The sequence below is a fragment of the Ursus americanus genome, chromosome 11 (genome assembly GCF_024610735.1).
Source record: "Ursus americanus isolate L20-20 chromosome 11, mUrsAme1.1.p, whole genome shotgun sequence".
Taxonomy (NCBI): Eukaryota; Metazoa; Chordata; class Mammalia; order Carnivora; family Ursidae; genus Ursus; species Ursus americanus.
In genome coordinates this window covers 75,674,603-75,698,556 of record NC_142137.1, presented here as the reverse complement: position 1 = coordinate 75,698,556, position 23,954 = coordinate 75,674,603, and the positions used below count along the sequence as shown (strand labels likewise).

The following is a 23,954-nucleotide window of genomic DNA, read 5'->3' as shown; positions in this document are numbered from 1 at the left end:
ATGTCCAAGCTGGACGTTCTTTGGGGGAAGCATACCAGGCATTCAGATCTACTGACCTTTGCTGTGTGTGAAGCTGACATGATAGGCTCCTTAGTTTTAATCTTCCGTGTTTTGTTATTTTGAAACCTGTGTTTTTTGTGAAACTCTGAAAACATGTAGGCAAGTGGAAATATTCTTTCCTTACAGACAGTGAGGAGAGGCAAACATGTATTAGGCAGGCAAGCAAGTGGTTATGAGTTGTGGGGAGCACAGTAGAGAAGGCAGGCGAGGGGTCGACGGAGGGTGTGGGCAGAATGCACTCACGTGGTGTCATCTCTGGGGAGGTGACTTTTGAGCTGGAACATGAGGAGGAGCTGGATGGAAGGGCTGGTGCTGGACAGTGGCACCGTGCTCGGTGTGTGCTCGGGCCGTCTGTATCAAGAGCTCAACCTGTCGGCCAAGCCGAGAAGGAGCCCACAGGATGGGAGCATGGTGATGTTAGAGAGTTTTATCAGATGAAGGTGAGAAGTGAGGTGAGGACCACATTAAGGAGTTTGGGCTCCATGTAATTGGTTACACTGAGAATTCGTAGGATTGCTCCAGAAAACAGGCATGAAGGGATCTTAGGCAGCAGCACGTGGAGTAGTTTATACCTCATCTCATGTAATTTGTAGTTGAATGCCCAGGGTCAGTGGATCAGCACAGCACACACACACACAGATGCACACTCGCATAGCACGCACATGCACACACGTGCACAGCACACACATGCATGACACACACATGCACACACACGCACATCACACACACGCACAGCACACACACGCACAGCACCTGCATGAACACATATACGTATACACACACAGCACACAGATGTACACACAATTACATGTATGCACAGCAACACACATAAGCACAGCGTGCATGCACACGTGCACGGCAACACGTGTACACACACACAGCACACGTCCACAGCACACATGGACACACATGCACAACACACACATGTAAATATAGTAAATATACTGCACACACATATATGCATCTAGTAACGTATGTGTGTAGTCCATACACTTGTGTGTATATAGTGTACACATGTACACGCATACACTACACGCGTGCATGTATATATGCACATAAGTATACATGATGCAGAAGCATGTACATGTGTGTGCAGCACATGCACACACGTGAACATAGGTACGCACGGATACATGTGTGCAGTGAACCACATGTTCGTTATCTGCTCCCTGCAGAGGTCTTTGTAAATAAGCAGCCTTCCACATGGGAAAGGGCTGCACTCTTCAGAACTCATGTGGACTTGGACCCATGTGGTGTGGTCCAGGGACAGGGTCGAAGCTGGCCCTGGGGCACAGCCCCGGGGCTCTGCTGGAGCACGGCACGGTGTGCTGCAGCTGCTCCTGTGTCCCGAAGCTCCAGCAGTGGGGCCGGGGTGAGCTGTCCACCCCCGTCCAGGGGAGCTGCAGGGGCCTGGGCAGGACGCAGCACTGCCAGGCTTGGTTTCCATGCCTGTTATGGCAGGTGCGCTGGATTACATCTTCCTGTCCAATATGATTGCCTTTGCACTTGGACTAGAAAATGCACTGTGACCTGGGGCTGTTGTTGGTCACTTGTCCCCAGGCTCCTTTGCTGGCTCCCTGTCACTCTCCACCCTCTTCACACTGGAATATGGGCTTTCCCTCTTTCCCATCAAAAATCGCTCGTTTGGTGATGACACCAGGCTCTGACAGCTGCCACCACTGCTCTTGCTGAGTCCTCCCTCCAGACTGTGGTCTCATGTGTGAACTGTGCCTGGATATCCCCACGCAGATGTCTGACAGCAGAGTAGCTTACCTGTCCTGATCGCCTTTCCCCTACCTGCCTCCTGCCTCCCGCCTCCCTGCAGCAGCTCAGGTCAGAAATCATACCACTGTGCTTCTGCCTCCCGCCACACCTCTACATCCAACTGACCCCAAGTTCTGTCTGCTTTACCTTCAAAACGTAACCAAACTCTGGACACTCCTCACACCCGTCTTCACTGCTTCCCTGCAGTCCGGGCTGCTGAGATCACTCAGCGGGGTTATTGCATTGGCTCCTCCTGCTCACCTTGCCCAGCGCTCTCAACTCAACAGCCAGGGGTCCCTGGAAAACTGGAGTCTGAGTATGCCACACGTCTGCCCAGAGCCCTCTAGTGCCTTCCCACCTCATGCAGACTAGGGACTGACAAAGCTACGGAACCCCCAGCCGAAGCCCCAGTCTCAAGGAACAGCCCAGGCCCGGTCCTGCCCCCGGGCCTTTGCATCTGCTGCCCCATCTCAGGACCATGGTAGATTCTGCCACATCCTTCAGGGTCTCCATTGCCATGGGCCCTTCCGACCACCACCCTGGACCCTAGTCCCTTTTTGCACTTTGCTTTCTCTTACGGTGTTCACTTCCTTCTAGCATTGTACCTAATTTGCTTATTGGTGCCTAAATGTCCCACCCCGTACCCCAGGTAAGGTTTCCACAAAGGCAGGATTTTGTCTCTTTGTTCACTGGTCTGTCCCGGGTGCCCAGGGAGATGCTTGGGGTAGCGCAGGTACTTGTTGAATACTCATGGAATGAGACCATGGGATTTTAGCCAAGATAGAACTCCATGTGATGTATGTGCCTCTCCCGTTCTGTAGTTTGCGGTCTCGCTGGTGACATGACCTTGCTGGACAGGGCCCATCCACAGTGGCGCCGAGTCCTGCCTCATGGTGGGTTGGTTGAGGGAAACCTGCTTGAGGCTGCGGGTCAGCTAGTGTTGTCACCTTGGACCTGCAGGCCTGCCTGGAGACATCCTCATGGGGGTAGAGAGGCCCCGGAGGCTCATATGGGCACCCTGTGCCTTCTGCCTATCTGACATGGGCCCGAGCAGCTCACACCGCTGAGCTGGGAGCTGGTGTGGTCATGGAGGAGGAAGGATTGGGACCGTGAACGATTTTGTATGACCCCCATTGTGTGTGCACATGCAGCCTTCCCAGAGACCCATTATCTGTGATGACACCAAGTCATTTTGTGACGGATGATCCCTGCATTCCATGTACTTCCAGAAGAACTGTTCACACTGATGTTTTTCATACTCGCAAGGAGCCAAAGTCACATCCAGGCCCATCGTCACTCTGCATGTGGTTTTGGAGGATAGAGCTACAAGATCAGAGCCTCCCTGTGGCTTGTTGTGGAGTTGGGCTGAGGTTGTCGAGTCCGTTGATAGACTGACACTAACACTGACACTCTGTCTAGGGCTGACTCCTCGAGGGGTTGTCGTGGGCACCCTCCTGGGAAAGGTGCTGTGTTTGAGGTTGAGCCCGGATGACCGTGTGGCTGCAGTGTGTGCTGGAAAGCAAATATTCATGCTGGATACTGAGGTAAGGTTCGATGCCTGCCCGCGTGCAGTTGAGTGGGGCCCCACCTGCCTCTTATCAGCAGTACTGTTAACTGGGCGGTGAAGGAAGACACACTTTACTGCACTTGGGAAGCCGCCTGAATCAGATGCTGCTGTTTTATGTCAGTCATAACCCCAGTCCATGACATTAGGCTTCAGGCTGCTAAGCAAGTGTGTTTGGTCAAACATTGATTTCTCTGATTTCTCCTCCTCTGGTGATCTCTCCAACCCCTCCCAGCACAGTGCTTTTGTTTATCTCTCTTTTCAAAGCTTGCTTTCTGTCAAAAACTGGACTTTTCTCACCTACCTCTTAACTTGGGTTGGCTTAAGCGAATATGTCTCCTCTTCCAGGCTCTGCAACTTCTAAATCTCGCGTCTGACTAGGAAGCGGGAGCCCATTAAGCTCAGCCAGGCATGAGAGAGCAGGAGTGGGGCCGGGGGTGTGAGGAAGGCCTCCCGTTTCCTCAGAATTCACGTTCTGCTTGAGACTTACTTTGGAGACAGATCATCTGAGCCCTGGCCTTGGCTTCTGTTTGTTAACTTCTGAATGCAGTTAACAAAGCTATTTGCCTATGAGGAATTTTCTGCCACATCTACTTAAAAAATCTGGGTTAGGGAGAATGTCAGGCATAAAATCTGAATTGAGGATTAGTTGATGGTCGGTTTACTGTGTGCAGGCAGTTTGGGGCACGGAGCGTACGTGTCTGTGTTCATGCGATTTTTGGCCAAATTGTGCAACTGAGGCTCACGCAGATTAAAGCGCTAACATTGTAAGTGAGGTCACAGGTGTTGGAAAGTGTCCTAGGGTTCAGTGTTCCATTCAGGCACCGACCACACAGAGCACAGCTCACCAGCTGTGGGGGAAGGAACGCAGGTGAGCCGGGAGGACACGAAGCACTGTCAGCATCAGAAGGAAGATAAGATGTCCCAGAAAGAGAAGATGACAAGCCTGAGTCAGGCCTCAACCACGCACATGGAAAGTGAGGGGGCAGATGTTTGTTCCGGACTGTGTACGGCTGGCCTGTCATTGTTCGCATGTTTCTTAGCAGGCTTGTGGGATTTACTGAGGGAAAGTAGCTTACCGAACACGCGTGGGCTGCCAGCAAGTACGGGACGTGTTGTAGTTCTTTCGACAGAACATGTAGGTAGTGACCAGTTTATGAACTTTGCTTTGAGAGACTTTAAATGAATGCAGAACACTTAAACTAATGTAACACATGACCATAAATACCGAAAGGAAAGAAGGTATTTTCCAGGATACAATGTTATTAATAGACAAGGGCTTTTTCATATTCCAGACATTAGAGGGAGCAGAAATATGCATTTCCTAACATCCAGTCTGGAGAGTATCCCTGTTCTTGTGCATATTATGACCCCACCTTGTATTTTTAATCATCTGGTGATAAGAGACGTAAGATAGCTTGTCAGGGGTTTCGGGTTACATTATTGGAAGTCTTGGAGGGTTAAGTGCTTACTTCTTAGTTAAGCTGCAGTGTGGCTACAGGTGTGTATGTATTTTTTCCTGCATGTGTGTGAGGGGATCTTGATCTTGTCTGACTGGATGCCGCGGGGTTGAAGAGAAGGCCTGATCCCAGGTGCCCGGAGCTCCACAGGGACGTCTGTTGGGGTGACTGGTCACCACCATCTCTCTGCCGTGCTATGTGATTCTGGCTTGTGACACTGTCTTCTGGGGCTGCCTGGCTAGAGCAGGTTTCAAGGGCTTTGGAGAAAGGGTAGCTCAGTAGTAGTAGAAACACTGTCCCGTCTGATCTTAGGACGCTCTGCCCACCCCCGCAGAGCTGTTCTGGGCAGTCCTGGCAGCGAAGAGTGGCCTCAGGGCTGCACATAGGATGTGGACGGGAAGATGGGAGGGCCCCGTGAGCCGTGCCTGCCATGTGGCTCTGCTCGGGATCGGCCTCGGGTCGCTCGTCTCTAAAACTGCCGTGCACCTGTCCCTGGGCAGCTTGTGCCCCCTCTCAGCTCAGCCATCTGAATTTTATTTTATTTTATTTTTTTTTAAAGATTTTATTTATTTATTTGACAGAGATAGAGACAGCCAGCGAGAGAGGGAACACAAGCAGGGGGAGTGGGAGAGGAAGAAGCAGGCTCATAACGGAGGAGCCTGACGTGGGGCTCGATCCCGTAACGCCGGGATCACGCCCTGAGCCGAAGGCAGACGCCCAACCGCTGTGCCACCCAGGCGCCCCTGAATTTTAACTTCTAGGTTTATAGACAGGTAGTTTCACATTTGGAAAAGGGAGTTATGTAAAATAGAGCTTAACAGAGACTGTTTTGTGAGATGTATGTAACTTCTTAATAACAACAATTGCCAGAACATTTAGTTACTGATCGTCCTTCACAAATTTTCCCAGAGCCGGTCTACACTAGCTGAGCTGCAGGGTCACCGGGGCGTCGTGACTGCAGCCGAGTTCTGTCCGTGGCAAACACATATCCTTATCTCAGTGTCTGAAGACAGAAGCTTCAAGGTAAGGGCATTGGCATTGGAGTACTTTAGCTGCTTTTCAGAGGACTGTGGACACAGTTGGGCAGGCCTTTCTGGTCTGCGGTCACCACATACACGTGATTTTATTTCTACCACACTTCTGTCCTGAACTTGGCCCGAGGTGTCAGCTGGGTGTGTCCCAACATTCCCAGGTGGGCTTGGGTCAGCTGCGGGACCCTCCTCTTCAAATCCAGGACCTTGCGGAGCTAGAATGTTAATTTACTCCACAGTGTTTCCTGGGGGCCCAGAGCAGAAGAGCCATTTTCCAATATCAGAGGATTCAATCAGAACTAAATCGAGCTGAAGAAGAAGATAATTTAAAATGCCAGCTCTGTTCCCATCCAGCTCCCAGTCAGCTAGCATCACGATTATTATCCTTGAGGACTTGTACAGTGTAATTGGAAGAAGAGTTACGGGTGGTTTACACCTGCAGGGGGGGAGAGGAGAGAGACTGAAACACCTCCTGCGTCGTCTGGAAGTGTCTGCCCAGCAGACCGGACCTCACAGATGCTGCTTCCCTTGCTCGGGCCCAGCCCCAGCCCCTCCAGCTGCTGCGAACAGATGAGCTGTGTCTGGATGGCAGTGAGGGTGCCCGTCATCTCATGGGGTTTCTGAGAATGGGAGGTGAGTGTGGAGAGCACTAGAGTGAGTCTGAAACATGCACTCGCACTTGACAGCTAGGCGGCAATGACTATGCCGGCACACCTCTCCTGCACAGTGTCAGTTGGGTACTGGAGATGTCTGCAGCCCTGTCTTGGCTCTTCCAAACCCATGGATCCTTACTTCTGGAAATGTTAGCTTTTTTCCCATATGATTCTGAAGTCTTTTATTGTGTTTCTACAGTTTTGTTATTTATATACCTATTTTATTATTTTCTCCTTTAGGTAACTCACACAAATTAATTTGTAACCGAGTAGAAGTATTAGTTCAGGCTACATCAGAATTGTAGATCAGAAAAAAATTTCAGTCTCTTCTAAAGAAACATGTGTCTTTCCAAAGGTTTGGGATCATCATGTGGGATCATTAATCTACAACTCATCAGTGTTAACAGGTAACATAGAACTTGTATGTGTGTTTTGTCAGTGGGCTTCGTGGAGTCAAGTTCTTCTAGTGTTTGTTTGTAAGCTGGAGTTGTCACATTCAAGAGGGTGAGGGTTTCCCTCCCATCTACACGTTGTAAGGATTCACTTAACAGGTACATTTCTTGAAGTTTTTAACTTAAAATTAAGCATATACTTGCAGTCTGAAAGGCTTACTGGTGCACTAGAAGAGATGTGCTGCCCACCTCTGCTCTCCCCAGGAACAGGCATGGCGCCAGGCCTCCGCGGGGCATGTCTGCCGCGTGGATCAGAGGCTGTGCTTAGGCGGAAAGTTCTGTACAGCCCTGAGCTCTCGGTGACTGTGCCCTCTGCTCAAACTGTGTGTCTGGCGGTGAGTCCCTGCAACAGGTCACATAGGTCTCCAGACATCTCCTGGCTGGTGTTCCCGTGCTCTTGGTGCACATTCTGCTGCACAGGGAGCCCCTTTCTGGGGATGAATCACAAAAAATACAGCTTAGTGAACGTGTGGGTACCTTGTGACCTCATGCACATACTGTTGTCTTCCGAGAGATTCAGCATTCTTCCTGACATCACTCATCCATGTGCCAAGTAGGAAATTTTATCAATTTGAATACAGCTGTCAATCTCAGGGACAAAGCACATTTCTTGGAATTACGTTGGAATTATTTCTCTGAAATTAATTTGTGGAATTATTTGACTGTCAAGGAAACAATTACTAACTTGATTTTGATGTCATTTATAGTTTATTTAGGACATGTAGTGTTTTTAAATGTCCATTTATCCTAATTTTCCTTCCAAATTCTTGACGGTTTAGATTCAGAATAACTTCTAAATGACATGCTAGGCAACAATTTAAATAGTAGGCATCATTTAATTGCTGTTTTCCTGACTAATCCTATAAATGTGTTACTTCTGTTGCAAGTTTAATGGTTATTGTGTAATAGTGCTTTTTTTAGTGTGGGTGATGGAGCTGCTGGGGCTCGTGGCATGAATGGACTGTGCCAGTCAGGCTGTCACCTCCACGGGGAGCTGCCCCCAGGCTGTTATGTGGGACAGCTCCGCTCCCCCCACCACACACGCAGGTTCTCAAAATGTGTATGCACTGACGGTTGCTATTTCCTGGTGAAGAAGTTATTTCAGGATAGTTCAGACTTGACTAAAAAAATATTATAAGTAAAACTCAGATACTTTTCAGTGTAAGTATTTAGAGATACATGTTTGTGTATTCCGTTCATAGCCTCCCCTCTCTTGAGTCTCGTCCTTGATGCAGAGAACTGGCAGCTGGTGACGGGATGTGCCAACGGCCAGGTGAGGGAAGGGCAAACGTCAGTTCCGGGTCCAAGGAACGGCTGCAGAGGCGTCTCTGCTTCCACACCCCCTCGTATTCTTTCTGATTGGAAGAAACTGTTCCCCCCAGCAGTTGGGCTGCTCCTTTTGGGGCCTGGGCATTGGGTGGGGCTCATACTCGCATGCGCCACCCACAACGGCAGAAGAGCCAGCTTTATATAGTTTGAAAAATTTAAAGATACTTGATTTTTTTTTTTCAAAACTTAACGTTTTTTTAGGTGAGCAGTTCAGGTGTATTCACAAAGCATGGCTATTGTTCTTTTTAAAAAAGTTGCTGTTGAGATAATTTGGGCAAGATATCCTGTTAGGAAATAACACAGTTCTCACTCCCGTGTGAGTGTCCTTTCCCTTCACACGGAACACCTCGCCTCTGACACTTCGGGTCACCGCACACGTGGGGTGCCCCCCACACCGGGCAGCTCTCCAGCGCGCCAACGGGGTGTCCTGTGATCTCACCCACAGGTGAGGGGCCGAGTCCCAGGAGAGGGCGCCCCCTTCACACGCCAACCACAGAAGTGGGTCTGCCGGTTACCCCGGTTCTGTGCAAGCTGGCTGCAGACTGGAGGGGTCCACACCCCCTGATTTGCTAGAGCGACGTACAGACCTCAGGGAAACGCTTATTTACCAGTTTACCAGTCTGTTTTTTTAAAAAGATTTACTTATTTACTTGAGAGAGAGAGAGCGCATGCGGGAGCGTGTGGGGCAGAGGCAGAGGGAGACTCTAGAGCAGACTCCCTGCTGAGCGTGCTGAGCTGGGGGCCCAATGTGGGGCTTGGTCTCAGGACGCTGAGGTCGTGACCTGAGCCGAAACCAAGAGTCAGACGCTTCAAGGACTGAGCCACCCAGGCGCCCCCAGTTGACCCGTCTGTTAAAGGATGTGATAAAGGACACAGACGGGCACCAGATGGAGAGGCACATATGGTGAGGTCGGGGAGGGTCACCCTCCCGGTGTGGACTGGGACCGTGTTCACCAACCGGGAGGGTCCTGAACCCCGTACTTGTACTTGTGGGACTTTACAGAGGCTTCTTTACGCAGGCGATCGATCCTTAACTGCATTCCCGGCCCCCTCCCCTCTCTGGAGGTCAGGGTGTGGGCCTGAAAGTTCAGAGCCTCTGATCACGTGATTGGCTCCCTGACAACCTGCCCCCACCCTTAGGGGCTTTCCTAAAGTCACCTCATTAACACAACAAAAGACACCTTTGTCACTCAACACTTAGGAAGTTTCCTGGGGTTTTAAGAGGTCTGTGCTGGAAACAGGGAGGAAGTCCAAAAATACGTATTTCTAGTTACAAATCACAATATCACAGATGCATTTTTGGAAACAGAAATTTTATTCTTTTTGACAAAGGTGACTGCTATTACTGTCTTTTTGCCCGGTGACGTGCCCGTTGTATTTGGAGCTGTGTGTTCGTGGTGTTGGGTTCAGAGGGACTGGCCTGGCGTCAGTGGGGATCAGAGCGCGTGCCTTCTTGGGCAGTGGTTTATAAACCAGAGCTTGTGTCTGCACCTGACGTCAGGGGTCTGAATCGATGGGTGGTGCCGGGAAGGCTCTGGATGGTAGGGAAAGGGAGGGTCAGACCCACAGAGGAAAGGTCCGCAGCTGTCAGGCTGCGTGGGTCTTGTCTCCGGCTCCAGACCCATTGTTCTCCTTGGGCTTGTACAGTGTGTTTACCTGTGCCTTGTGATGGCAGACTTGCGGTCTGTGCCTTGTTGGTTTTTCCAGCTTTGGATCTTCAGTTTGGTTGAAGGACATCATTATCGTTGTGTGACACGAGTTGACCTAAAGAAGAAGAGAGAGAGTTTCTCCAGGAGGATTGAGTCCAGGCTGTGCAGCCTGCCAGGTAATGCCATGCAGACCCTCCCACAGGGCGCCTGCGCACAGGGCCCCGGCCCATGGGGCTCCTGAGCAGCCTGCCAGGGTCCGGTGTTACGCGAGCTGGAGGGAGCACGTGGCAGGGACAGCTCTTACTGGGAGAAATCTAGTGTCTGACCTCAGACGCGCACCAGCACCAGAGGGCTCTTGTGAGGGAGGGTGGGGTGGGGTGGGGTGGCAGCAAAGCTCATGCTGTGTGCAGGGGGTGAGGTCTGCTGATCAGGAGAGCACGCCTCCCCCCAACCCAGGGCAGCTGCTTCCCCGCTTTGGATGGTTGTCATGTGCAGAGGCCCCCAGCCTACCTGGGCCGGCCCCCTTCTCTGCGGGAATCCTCTCCCGCTGCCCACAGTTGCTCCCCCCGTGGCCACGCCTCACTTCCTCACCGGTTGCTCTAATATGTATACCTTGTCACAAAAGGAGCGGACGTGCTGCTGGAAAACACTGGGGATTCTTCTTACTCCTGTGGGCACGTGCCGTCCACTAAGTTTTGTGTTACAGCACAGGTGTTTTTTCCTTTCTTTTTGTTTGTGTCTTTTTTTTTCATAGATGGCTTTAAGCTATTTCTGTTGAAAGAAGGTCAGAAATTACCTTTATCCAATGTATCTGTTTTCTTCCTAATGCTTTAAGTCTCCGCTTGCGTTACCTCTTGTGTAAGCGCCGTTTATTAGGTGAGCCTGACCCTCCTTTAGGGACAGTTAGACTCCAGGTGTGCCTGGGACTCCACCTTTCTTCCCGATGGGCCTCACTGTGGGGTCTGCGCTGTGTTTATGATCGTGTTCTTCATCACGTGTAAGCCTGGCATTTTCCTTGACTTGTGATCTGACCTGAGTTACTCTAGCCCACGTGTATTTGCTACAACAGCCCGTGTGCCAGCTGTCTGCCTTTAACTCGCCTGACCATTTTAATCCCATGCTCAGATTATCAATAATTCTGTTCCTAGGAGAGAGTCAGCGTACCTGCACAGATGGGCTGGGGAAAGGAGAGGAGGTTGAAGCAAGCCTCCCTGTCCTGGGGCTGGCACCCTGCGATCTGTCCCTCATCCTCCGTGCCGAGTGTGGGGGGTGAGTGTGATGGACTTGGCCAGTGCCACTGAGGAACTCCTCTTAAGTTAGGTTCACTTTTTAAGAATGATTAAAATAAAGCCAAAGTATTTTTGTCTATTTAAGTAATAATGACTATTAGTGTTTTTAGGTTTGCATATTCTAAGTCTTAAAGTTGATAAACTTGGTCAGTTATTTTTAAGTCTGTTTAATGAAAGAAATGAAATTGTTTTTAATTTTGCTCACCAAAGTCTAGGGAGATCTTGATTCTGTAATAAGGTAAAGGGGGATGTAATCATAACTCCTTCTAAACCTCCCCCATCTGTGCCCTCCATCAGTCGTTTCAGAATGTATGATGATGGCTGTTACTACTGAGTACAGAAAGCTCTAGGGACAATGGGGGATGAGCCTCTGGTCTCTCTGGACAAGGTGGGGCTTATCGCGATGGGGAGGCGGCCATGCTCTGGGCCAAGTCTCTGCACAAGTGCCCTGCTGGATCTGCCCCTGGATTCAGGCTGCATGGGAACAGACATCTGAAATGGCCTGTGCCGGAGCTCCTTGAGGATCGGGCCCAGGCTTCCTCCCTGGGGGGCACACGGAGTTGTTTGGCCGACTTGGGGACAGCTGGGGGAGCGCGAGGGCCCAAGAATGAGCCCAGGAAGTCAGGGTGGTCAGAGGCTCCAGGGGACAGAGGGGCAGCCAGGAGAGAGGGTGCCAAGAGTGGTTCAGAGTCCCAGGTCTGGCACAGCCAGAGGAGGCTTATTGGTCCCTTTATTAACACTTATCTAGTTTGTACATCGAAAAAAAGAAGAGAAAGCAGAGCTGTGTTTGCCCTCTCATGGGCTCTGCTACTGTGGTCTGTTTCCTGTTGAGCTGCTTTCTTCCTTTCTAGACACCGTGTGGCAGGACCCTCAGGTGCCGCGCTGCCCCTCTCTCAGGGACGCCCACCTGAGCAGAGTCCTGTGGCCTCAGAGAAAGGAAAAACCTTGCAGGTCACAGTCGAATTGGGATCAGGTTGTGGCTGTTTAGTACTTGTCTTCACCAGACAGCAGGTGTCCAGGAAACCCGAAATTCCAGCTTTGTCGAGGATAGTTATAGATCATAAATGTCCAGAGTTGGCCGCCTCCAAGAGCTTGGGGAGGGCCTGCTTGGTGGCACCCTGTGGGATGGGAGCCCGAGGAGGGGGACCCGTTGGGCATTTTCTCTTTTTCCTTTAAAATTAGCCTGTCTTCTGAGAATACCACATGCTTGTGGATTGGAAGCTCAGCTGGCTTATTCATATTTAACTTGGCAAACTTCGAATTGGAAGCCGTTTTACATTACAAGGGTAAGATCAAAGTTAGATCATTGTTGATATAAATTTTGTGTAACTTAAGTTAATCTTTTTCTCTGGCATCTGAGAGAGTGACCCTTTCGGTGTAGAAGGCCTAGTCATCAGAGTGCGCAGACGGGCCACAGGCAGCCCCTGTGCTCAAGATCCCAAGGACACACTTTGAGTCCACTCCTACCTTTTGGTGGGTCTCCCTCCCCTTGGTCCCCAGTCCTCCCATCTTCTGCGTGCGTGCAGGGCTCTGAGGAGCACTTGTTCTCTTCGGCACTCCCATGTCTGTCCCAAGCTCCCACCAAGGATTCTTAAGTCCATCCCGTCAGTCAGTATTTCCCATTGGAGACTTAACACCGTGACTGGGTGGCTGGATGGTCTCACAAGCTAGTCAGACTCAACTTGTCTGAACTGAGCGGGGGCGCCCTCCTGTCCAACCCTGGTTCCCGTCCTCAGTTTCCGTGACCACCATGCCCTGAGCTGCCCCTGCCAGAAATGTAGGCATGATTAAGGCTGCCTTCCCCAACCTCCCTGTGTGTGCCACAGCCAGGGTCACCTGTAAATGCAATCTCCCTTCTTTCTCTTTTGAGGCCCCTGGGCTTTGGGGACAAGTCTGAGTTCTTAGCCTGGGCCAGCTCATGCCTCCCTCCTCATGGGAAGTCACTGTGCCTTTTCCATCACTTATGGGACTTTGCCTGAGCCCTCCAAACCTCTGCTGGCCTGAGCTTCTCTTTCTCCTCCCGCTCGCCCTTGAAGGTTCACGTGAACCTGCTCCCGGGGACTGTATTCTTCCCGGCTCCCCCGTGGCTACACTGCACGCTGTGGCTGTGGTCTCTGTGGGCGCCTGCTTCTCCATGTCTCGGGCTGCTCTGGGCTCAGGGCTCTTGTAAGGGCCTTGCTCCTCAAGACATGCCAGCCCCTAGCACAGGCCTGTGTGTGCAGGTGCGTCAGTGAGTGCGTAGTTCCCTCCACTTACCCTGTCAACATTGCTTGTTTGTTTCTCTTTGCTGGTGAAGATTTCAGGAGCCTCAGCATTCAAGTTGCCGGGTCCTGTGCAGTGAAGAGCAAAGCCGGTGATGAGAAGGTGAGTCCTGCAGAATGTAGCTCTCTGTGCTTGTCCTGTACTCTCACTTCACTCCGCAGGGGACCGTACGGTTGGCTTACGGGTCGCGATGTCATAGGCAGCATGTTGATGAAGCACACAGTGCCGTGTGCAGCTATCCCGTAACTACTAAGGTCATCATAACTGTGTGTGCATTGTTGACTGTCCCGTGCAGGCCATCTGCTTACTCACGTCCTTGTTTGGCCGTAAGATCGCCATGCTGGAAATCCATGTTGCTGGTCTGGTGAGGTCTCAGCAGAGGCACAACGTGGGAAGGGACCTGTCCGTGCTGCCTCGGTACCGTCTTCCTGCGTAGGGTATTCATGTGCAACTTCACCAGCTGGTAGAACTTTGATTCCTGTTGATCTTAAGAAAGAAAAGTGAAGTTTAGTAAACTCCCAACTGTACTAACCCTGTTTGAAAGAAATGATGGCTCATGGCTTTGCTTCTATCTTGTTTAAAACCAAATGATTCATAGTTTGTTTTAATGCAAAATGTTGTATTTCAGGATAGAATGTAAATTATGAAATAGCACTTTTATAAAAAATATTAAAAGCTATTTCTTAGAAGGGTAAGAATAAGCTTGATTGTTTCCAAACATTGCACGCCCGTATGTACATGAATTATTAATCGCTTGTGACTGTCCTTAAAATGTGCGTTTCCTTGCTGCGAGGCCGGTATGTGAGTTTGCTCTCCTGATGCACTTTGTGTTTCTTCCTTAGTGTCCATGTCCTGTCCACCTCTCCACTGTACTGCAGACGTGCTGAGAAAACCAGGGCGCAGCCGGCCCCGCAGAGACAGTCGGGTTAGTATGATGTACTCGGGACTGTCAGCAGCAAAGCTGGTGGTGCTCTTCGACCCCGCGCTGGGGGCACCATTCTCTTGCTTGGTCAGCATGAAAATCCAGTGTGTCCTCCCTTCCAGTGTTCCTTCATTCCTCTGCCTCTCACATATGTTTTACATGCTGTTTGTGGTAGGGAATGTGCTAGATGTTTCTTTTCCTGAATTGGGTATAATTCATAGGAATTCAAACACATTTAAAAATGCTGATGGCTCTAGTGGTGGGAAGAGCAGTGGTCCCCGTGGAGGCTCAGTCATTATCACGGGAGTCATCTTTTCTTGCCTCTCTGCTGAAGAATTTTCAAGCACATCGCAAACATCATGTTATTTTCCCCCGTGTACTTCAGCATGCATTTCTAAAACATGTGGACATTTGCTTAACTAGTTGTGACGCCGTTATATCAAAACCAATTTGGTGTCTTATATTAGCCAGCCCATATAAATTATTCCTGATTGTCTCAAAAATTTTTCTCATTGTTTTATTAGAAGCAGAAAACAAATTCACATGTTGCTTTTTACAAAGAAATGATTTTAAAATTAACTTCTGTTTTAAGATGATGGACTTCATTACATTCCATCTGTTTCCATTGTAAGAATCATTGATAATCAATCTTTTTTTTCCCTTCAGTGACCAACCCAATGTCCTAATCAGTCTTATCAAGCCTCTTATTGACCTAATTAAAAAACAATAGAGGTGCTCGGTCAGTCTGCTTTTATCTGCATCTCTGGTGAGGGACCCAGCTCCTGGAGGCTGCAGGACTGGGTGGAACGGGGATGCCCCCCTGCTAGGACCTCCAGGCTCTCCTCTCCTGCAGATCCTGTCCTGCTCAGGGCCCCTGTGCCAGCCATCCCCTCCCTTCTCTACGAGACCTTCTGAAATCCTTGACCATCCTATTGGAAGACATAGTACAGAGTGCCTGACTGCCACACTCACAGGTCACCGGTGGCCAGGTCCCCTGGGGATCAGATGACCGCCCCCCGCCCTCCTGGGTCTCTGAGCGGCTGCTCCCTCCTCCTCTTCTGACCCATCCTGCACCATCTCTCCCTCCCGCTCAGTCTGAAAACCCAGCTGGGAGGATTGCTCAGCAGGAAGTCAGCTGCCATCCTTATTTAAATAGCAGCTTCCTGAAAGAATTGTCCATCCTATGTCCTTGTGTTACTCAAAGTGGAGAGGCTTTTCTAGCTGTATATTATGATCTTATACTTTATCGATGTGGTAAAAGTCTGTTTTTCATATTCTTTTTAAAAACATGTTTTGTTCATTTATTTCTTGTTTCTTGTGTATATTTTTTATTGTGGTAACATATATAATGTAAAATTTAACATTTTAACCATTTTTAAGTATACAGCTAATTGGTACTAAGTACTTTCATATTGTTGCATAATGTAAAAAGTCTTTTTGAATAATTTTCTTAATACCAAAAATAATTGAATGTTATGTATGTGCTTCTATTAAAATTATTTGGAAAACTTGTGACTAACAAATATGAATTACATTGCTAACAGTTGGAAGAGTATTCTGAAATCGTAAACATATTTTTACTCAGAGAGAACTACTTGGGGATGAAATCTCCGTGTTACGCGGCTAGTGACGTGTTGTGTTTTCCCTGCGAGTGTGGCCCGCTGTGTCCGTCCGCCACCTGTGGGCGGCTTCACGCCTCAGGGCTGTGATCGTACCGTGCGCCTTCGTGTGGGGTCTGTTGTGAAATGAGACCCATGACTCTTTCTCCTACTTTTTTTTTTTACTGAACTCACTTATTTCTTTAGCTTTTGTTCTTGCATGTGTTTTATTTAGATTTACCCTTAAAAATGGATGTTTTTCAGTTTTTGCTAGTGTGGACCATCTTATTCAGATGGGGGTATGTGATATGCCGTGTGTCACAGCTAAATGACGTGTAGAGCAAAACCTTTGATAAGAACGATTGTATAGATAGTAAGGTTATTACAGAAATGATAATCTCTCTGTATCCAGAGAGCCGTGAAATTTCAAAGTGTTGATTTTTATGACAGTTTGATATCTTGTTTAAAAAATATTTGTATGGAGAATTAATGAAAATGACTGGTTTATAGCTGTCCTGTAATCTAAAAATTTCCATCCTCTACTTGCAGAAAGCGTAACAGAAATAAGAAATACCTGTGGTGAAGAACTGTTTTACTTTAGTGCTTAGGGCAACTATTAAATAATATGCATTGACATATTTATGAACTTAATCTAGTAGTTTCAAGACCTTCTCATAATCAAGTACACTGATGCATCTGTAACTTTATTATCTGGTCTTACAAATATTCTCGTGTCGGCTTCCTTTTTCTTGGAGACTTTTTTCTCCTTCAGTTGACACTGAGGTGGAGAGAGGTTTTCTGGTCCTCTGTGGGTGCAGTTTTATTTCCAGATCTCCCCTGAGGCACCTGCCTTCCCCCCCGGGGGGGCCCTGCCTTGTGTAAGCCAGGGTGCGTCCTCAGTTCTTGGTCACATACGTGTCATTTTAACGATTTGCTTGTTAGCTTCACTTGGTTCTTGATGGGAATATGGTCCAGGTTATTAGGTTCGAAATAGCGCCAGAGACAGAACTATCTTTCTTTGTTTAAAAAAAAAAAAAGGAAGTATTTAAAAAATAACTCAGTATTATACAATTACCCATTTTTCTAAAGTTATCTTATAGTCTTGTACAGAATATTTATATTGGATACCAAGTATTAAATGTATGTAAGATTAAATAATTTTGGCAGAATTTAATTTCATCTGAGAGAATTTTTGAGATTTATGAATATTTGCGATAAGTTCATGCAATGTCAGAGTTTTATCAGTCTGCAGTGTTGTGGAAGACTTGCGTTAAAGATCGGGTAATAAGTCTTATCGCCATTAAAAGGCACTGACGTAATTATGTTTTAGTGATTTATCTTTCTTTTTATTCTAATGATAAATAAGAGTATAAATGAGAAATTTGGGTTAATTTAAATCATTGCTATTCATGTTTGTAGCAAAGATGTATTTGTCACAGATTCACGGAGCGAGTTGCTCCTGATGGCCGGTCTTTGGTGTCCCACGGACAGGATGTTACGCATATAGGGCTTTGTGTAGGCCCGTTTTATTACAACGTGAGCTGGCGTGCTCATCCAGAGGGTTTGAAATATGTGGTCTTGAACGTTCTGCAGTTCAGTATCATTTGAGGGATGAGAAAAACATTTTCTCGTTGTTCTCTTATCCTCTTAATACCCTCGCTGCAAACTTCTTGGCTGGTAGTGGTTGGTTTATCATCATATGAAACCGTTTAAGTTGATAGGTAATAAGCTCACTCCATCTGTGTGAACTTTTCTGTTCTCAAGGAACTTTGTTCTTGTCATGTTCAACATTCGCTACTTTTGACACTCGTTTTACGCAGCTGTGCGGAGCGCCGTTAAGGACCAGCCCCTGGTTTTCCACAGCCAAGTGAGGTCGTCTGGGTATGCGTCCACACCGCAGTGAGTAAATGGGCTCATAGGTTGCTCATGATGGGACGTGGAGGCAGGGTTCAGTGCACCCGCATGCTCTTCTCCCACCCTCCTGTGGCTGCTGTCCTCCCTCATCCGGGCCCCAGCCCCTCCTCAGCACCCAGGGGACTTGCGGATCCTGCGGCAAACGCAGAGCCCCCAGCCGTGGCCCAGGGCCAGGCCACCCTCTCCTGCGCCTCGTCCTGACGGCCCTGGGCACAGCCTGATGCAGAGAGTGCCGCTCGCTCCGAGAGGCTTGGAGGCAGGTGTGGGGTGGGGGTGGGGCTGTCCCACGTGCGTCCCTGCGGCTCAGCACCTGTGTCTCAGCGTCTCTGGGGTCTTGTTTCTTCACCTGAAAAACAGCCCAGTACCAGGCAACTGTTCAGCTACTGCCAATACTCGGTAGTTTGATTTTATTAGGGGAGGGTTCAGCATGACTTCCCAGTGACTTCACTTCTGTTCCTGAGGAGGTTCGCAAGTAGCATCCACAGATGAGGTTCAGTTTCCGTTGTGATTCTGTACGTTCATCCTCCGAAAGCAGACAATGTCACAAGAGTGCGACTGCAGATAAAGAAGTGGGAGGATAGTTGCTACAATCGAAGTAATTGAATGTTTCGTGTATTTCTAGCGTGAGACACTGAAAGCATGAATGTTTTTATTTTTTTATTATTTTATTTAATTTATTTTTTTTTAAGATTTTATTTATTTGACAGAGAGAGACACAGCAAGAGAGGGAACACAAGCAGGGGGAGTGGGAGAGGGAGAAACAGACTCCCGCTGAGCAGGGAGCCCGATGCGAGGCTTGATCCCAGCACCCTGGGATCATGACCTGAGCCAAAGGCAGATGGTTAACGACTGAGCCACGCAGGCGCCCCAGTGAATGTTTTTAAATTTATGTGTGTATTTTGCTGCAAAATACAGGTCTCTTAAGAAGCTTGGACCTGTAATCTTTGAGAGTAACATGTTTTCTTTCCACAGCATAGCTATGTTCTCACCAAAGACCAACACCAGGAGCAGCGGTGAGCGCTCTTTACCTCGAAGAGACGGTCACAGGTGGTAAGTAACCAGTTTGCCCGTTCATAGTAAACGTAGCATAATTTGGAGAGACCCTTTGACTACTTTACGTGAATTTGTTTCAGACAGGTGTACGACCTTGTAAGTATGTGTGTACATACGGGCACGTATGCACACAGTGTGTATTCATTACTGGTATATACATGTCCTTTGGTCACATTCAGTTCTGCCTTATTAATCCTTTTTCAGACAGTCTGCTGTTTTTACCACCTTAACAACTTAGGAAGATTTGTTTTGTTAAAGTTCTGTTTTAGAAAGCGTTGCAGTCGATGATGGGTCGTTCTTGAGTTTGTTAGGTAACGACTGCATGGAAGAGTCCCAGGGTGGCAGGCTCCAGAGGAGCGCATGGACTTGGACGCCCTTCTTGTCTCGTGGGTGCTGCACACTGCGTGCGGGACCATGGCCAGTCCTGCCGGTCCCCGGGCCCCGTGTACCTGGGTGGGAAGGAGGGGGGCCCTCCAGGACCCTCAGTCCCACACTTGGAGGTGACCTCATCTGGACAGAGGTTCCGGGCTATGGTGCTGAAATGTCACTTGCTCTCATCTGCAGCACGTCTGTGCGCGAGCAGTCACTTGCAGAACACTGGTTTTACCCAGTTTTGTGATGTTTCTCTTATGCCCAATGCTCTTCCTGCCCTTCTCTGCTGCTCCTGTATCAGTGAGTCATCGATGGCAAGGATGTGACCCCCGCAGGTGCTCTCACATCCTGTGACACCCAGACCAGTGGTTGGGGACGGAATGCAGCACCAAGAGCCATGTTGGTGACTTTTTCCTACGAGAGCCCAGCTGTCCAGACGGAGCCAGTGGTCTTTGATGTGTTTCTGGCCTAGGGCGGCATTCTGTGGAGGGGTTTCAGTGAGGGGAGGGCCCCAAACAACATCCTGGACGCAGGCGAGTGTCCTCAGGGAAAGGCTCCTCTGAACTCCCACTAAATTTCACTTGAAGGGATGGCGGTGCCTGGCTGTGGGGCAGGCTTGCAAGGCCAGTCTTTCCAGCTTGTACGGCCTCTGACGATGGGAGTAAATGTGTGACTTGTCGCCAGTAACTTCCGGCTTTTACAACAACCTGTCTTCACAGCCACTTTTTCTGCCCTTGCTGTGTGCCCAGCGCCCTTCCACATTCCCCGAAGTGCGTAGCAGCGCCGCCTGACGGTGCTTCTAGACTGAGGTGGAGGGCTGTGGAGGCCACACGGGTGCCGGGGAGGGGCCTGGCCTCCTGTGCCCCCGGCTGGCCCAGGCCCGCGACCTTGCTGCTGCTCAGAGGCTGCCAAAGCAGTTGCTGAGGATGAACACTGAGCAGATCCTGCCTAAGGCTACGGGTGCCTGCAGTGGGCCGTGCTGCCTGCTCCCTGGTCCAGTGGGACCTGCTCCAGCCAGCCCGCCCCTGCGCGGGGTCCTGGCCGCCGGTCCTGTCCCGCAAGCCGTCCACGGTCTCTTTCACAGACTGGGAATGTGGTTATTCTCATGGCAGATATAGCCATTTGTAAACTAGAGTAATGACCATGAGGGCCGCCCACGGAGAGTGTGACTCTGGAAAGTAGTGTGTGTTCTCTCCCCAAGTGCTCCCACAGTCACTTCAGTGTGTGTTGGACGTGAGAAATCCGTGAGAGTTTATGCTGGAAATGCATGCATTGTGGTCCTCTGGAAGAAAGTGCTTTTTACAGAGTTATTTTTTTATTTTAATGTTTTTTTATTATGTTAGTCACTATACAGTACATCCCTGGTTTTTGATGTAAAGTTCGATGATTCATTAGTTGTGTATAACACCCAGTGCACCATGCAATACGTGCCCTCCTGATGGCTAATGATTTTGAACATTTTTTCATGTGTCTGTTAGCCATTTGTATGTCATCACTGGAAAAGTGTTCATATCTTCTGCCCATTTTATGATTTATTTGTTTCTCGCGTATTGAGTTTGAGAAGTCCTTCGTAGATCTTGGATACCAGTCTTTTATCTGTAGCATCATCTGCAAATACATTCTCCCATTCCGTGGGCTGCCTCTTAGTTTTTTTGATTGTTTCCTTGGCTGTGCAGAAACTTTTTATCTGGATGAAGTCCCACAAGTTCATTTTATCTTTTGTTTCTCTTGCCTTTGGAGATGTGTCATGAAAAAGTTTGCTTTGGCCGATGTCGTAGAGGTTGCTGCCTATGTTCTCCTCTAGAATTTTGATGGATTCCTGTCTCACATCGAGGTCTTTCATCCATTTGGAGTTTATCTTTGTGTATGGTGTGAGAGAGTGGTCAAGTTTCATTCTTCTGCATGTAGCTGTCCAGTTTTCCCAGCACCATTTATTGAAGAGACTATCTTTTTTCCACCAGATGTTTTTTCCTGCTTTATCAAAAATTAGTTGCCCAAAGAGCCGAGGGTCCATTTCTGGGTTCTCTATACTGTTCCATTGGTCTATGTCTCTGTTTTTGTGCCAGTACCATGCTGTCTTTGTGATCACAGCTTTGTAGTACAGCTCGAAATCTGGCATTGTGATGCCCCCAGCTTTGTTTCTCCTTTTCAACAGTTCCTTGGCGATTCGGGGCCTTTTATGGTTCCATACAAATTTAAGGACTATTTGTTCCAGTTCTTTGAAAAATGTCCTTGGTAATTTGATTGGGATAGCATTGAAAGTGTAGATCGCTCTGGGTAGCATGGACATTTTAACTATGTTAATTCTTCCGATCCATGAGCATGGAATATTTTTCCATCTTTTTGTGTCTTCCTCAATGTCTTTCAAGAGTGATTTATAGTTTCTAGAATATAGGTCCTTTACGTCTCTGGCTAAGTTAATTCCAAGGTAACGTATGGTTTTTGGTGCTATTGTAAATGGGATGGATTCCCTAATTTCTCTTTCTTCCGTCTCATTATTCGTGTATAGAAATGCAACTGATTTCTGAGCATTGATTTTGTATCCCGCCACGTTACTGAATTGCTCTATAACTTCTAATAGTTTGGGAGTGGCTTCTTTTGGGTTTTCCATATAGAGTATCACGTCATCTGCGAAGAGAGACAGTTTGACTTCTTTGCTGATTTGAATACCTTTGATCCCTTTTTGTCGTCTGATTGCTGTTGCAAGGACTTCTAGTACTGTCTTGAATAATAGTGGCGAGAGTGGGCATCCTTGTCGTGTTCCTGATCTTAAGGGAAAGGCTTCCAGCTTTTTCCCGTTGAAAATGATATTTGCTGTAGGCTTTTCATAGATGGTTTTTATGAGATTGAGGAATGTACCCTGTATTCCTACACTCTGAAGGGTTTTAATCAGGAAAGGATGCAGTATTTTGTCAAATGCTTTTTCTGCATCTATTGAGAGAATCATATGATTTCTGAATTTTTCTTTCTGGATAAAATCTAAGACCCCGATCGATTTGCGAATGTTGAACCACCCTTGCATCCCAGGGATGAACCCCACTTGGTCATGATGGATAATCCTTTTAATGTACTGTTGGATTCTATTAGCCAGGATCTTGTTGAGGATTTTGGCGTCCATATTCATTAGGGAAATCGGTCTGTAATTCTCCTTTTTGATGGGGTCTTTGCCTGGTTTGGGGATCAAGGTAATATTGGCCTCATAGAATGAGTTTGGTAGCTTTCCTTCTGTTTCTATTTTTTGAAATAGCTTTAGGAGAATAGGTATTATTTCTTCTTTGAATGCTTGGTAGAATTCCCCAGGAAAACCATCCGGGCCTGGAGTTTTGTTTTTTGGAAGGTTGTTTATCACTGACTCAATCTCTTCATAATTAATTGGCCTGTTTAAAAAATCAATTTCTTCCTGTTTCAGTCTTGGTAGTTTTTAGGTTTCCATGAAGGCCTCCATCTCTTCCACATTGCTTAATTTATTGGCATAAAGCTGTTGATAAAAGTTTCTAATAATCCTTCCAATTTCATTGATGTTGGTTGTGACCTCTCCTTTTTCATTCATAATTTTATTAATTTGGGTCCTTTCTCTATTCTTTTGGATAAGTCTTGCCAGTGGTCTGTCAATTTTATTGATTCTCTCAAAGAACCAGCTTCTAGCTCTGTTGATCTGCTCTACTGTACTACTGGTTTCTAATTCGTTGATTTCTACTCTAATTTTGGTCAACTGCTTCCTCGTGAGTGGATTAAGCCTGTCCCTCTGTTGCTGTTCCAGCTTCTTGAGGTGAGAATATAAAAACTGCATTTTAGATTTTTCTATTCTTTTGAGTGAGGCTTGGATGGCTATGTATTTCCCCCTTAGGACTTCCTTTGCAGTATCCCTTAGGTTTTGGACCGTTGTGTTTTCATTTTCTTTGGTCTCCATAAATTGTTTAAATTGATTTTTGATTTCCTCGTTTGTCAAATCATTCCTGAGCAGGATGGTTCTTAGTCTCCAAGTGTTTGAGTTTCTTCCAAATTTTTCCTTGTGGTTGAGTTCCAATTTCAAAGCTTTGTGGTCTGAGAATATGCAGGGAATAATTTCAGTCTTTTGGTATTGGTTGAGACCTGTTTTGTGTCCCAGAACATGGTCTATTCTTGAGAATGTTCCATGGGCATTAGAATAGAATGAGTATTCTTTGGTTCTGGGGTGTAGTGTTCTATATATATCTATGAGGTCCAACTCGTCGAGTATGGCATTCAAAGCCCTTGTTTCTTTGTCGATTTTTTGCATGGGTGATCTATTTCTGATAGTGGAGTGTTGAGGTCCCCTACTATTAACGTATTTTTATCTATATGTCTCTTTATTCTGGTTTAGAGTTGGCTTGTGTGTTAAGAGTTGCTGCTCCCCTGTTGGGGGCATATATATTTATAATTGTCTTATCCACTTGTTGGATACATCCTTTAAGAATAATATAGTGCCCTTCTGTGTCTCTATTGTCTTTAGTTTAAAATCCGATCTTTCTGATATGAGAATTGCTACCCCAGCTTTCTTTTGAGGTCCATTGGCGTGCAAGATGGTACTCCATCCCTTCACTGTCAGTCTGAATGTATCTTT

General features: G+C 47.8%; 1 protein-coding gene across 18 annotated transcripts in view; it reads left to right on the top strand.

Moving 5' to 3' along the window:
- Positions 1-23,954, top strand: part of WDR27 (WD repeat domain 27) — a 169,085-nt gene that overhangs the window by 20,998 nt on the left and 124,133 nt on the right. For all 18 annotated transcript variants that reach the window (XR_015726188.1, XM_087865709.1, XM_087865711.1 and 15 more), the window contains 12 exons: positions 3,244-3,368; positions 5,758-5,871; positions 6,888-6,939; positions 8,187-8,257; positions 10,021-10,138; positions 11,111-11,231; positions 12,434-12,537; positions 13,548-13,615; positions 13,809-13,930; positions 14,356-14,438; positions 17,854-17,932; positions 18,920-18,997. Coding sequence is in view for 17 of the 18 variants with exons in the window: in XM_087865709.1 (XP_087721835.1) it covers positions 3,244-3,368; positions 5,758-5,871; positions 6,888-6,939; positions 8,187-8,257; positions 10,021-10,138; positions 11,111-11,231; positions 12,434-12,537; positions 13,548-13,615; positions 13,809-13,930; positions 14,356-14,438; positions 17,854-17,932; positions 18,920-18,997 (1,135 nt within the window). In the remaining variant the exon portion in view is untranslated. The remainder of the gene's footprint in view (positions 1-3,243; positions 3,369-5,757; positions 5,872-6,887; positions 6,940-8,186; positions 8,258-10,020; positions 10,139-11,110; positions 11,232-12,433; positions 12,538-13,547; positions 13,616-13,808; positions 13,931-14,355; positions 14,439-17,853; positions 17,933-18,919; positions 18,998-23,954) is intronic.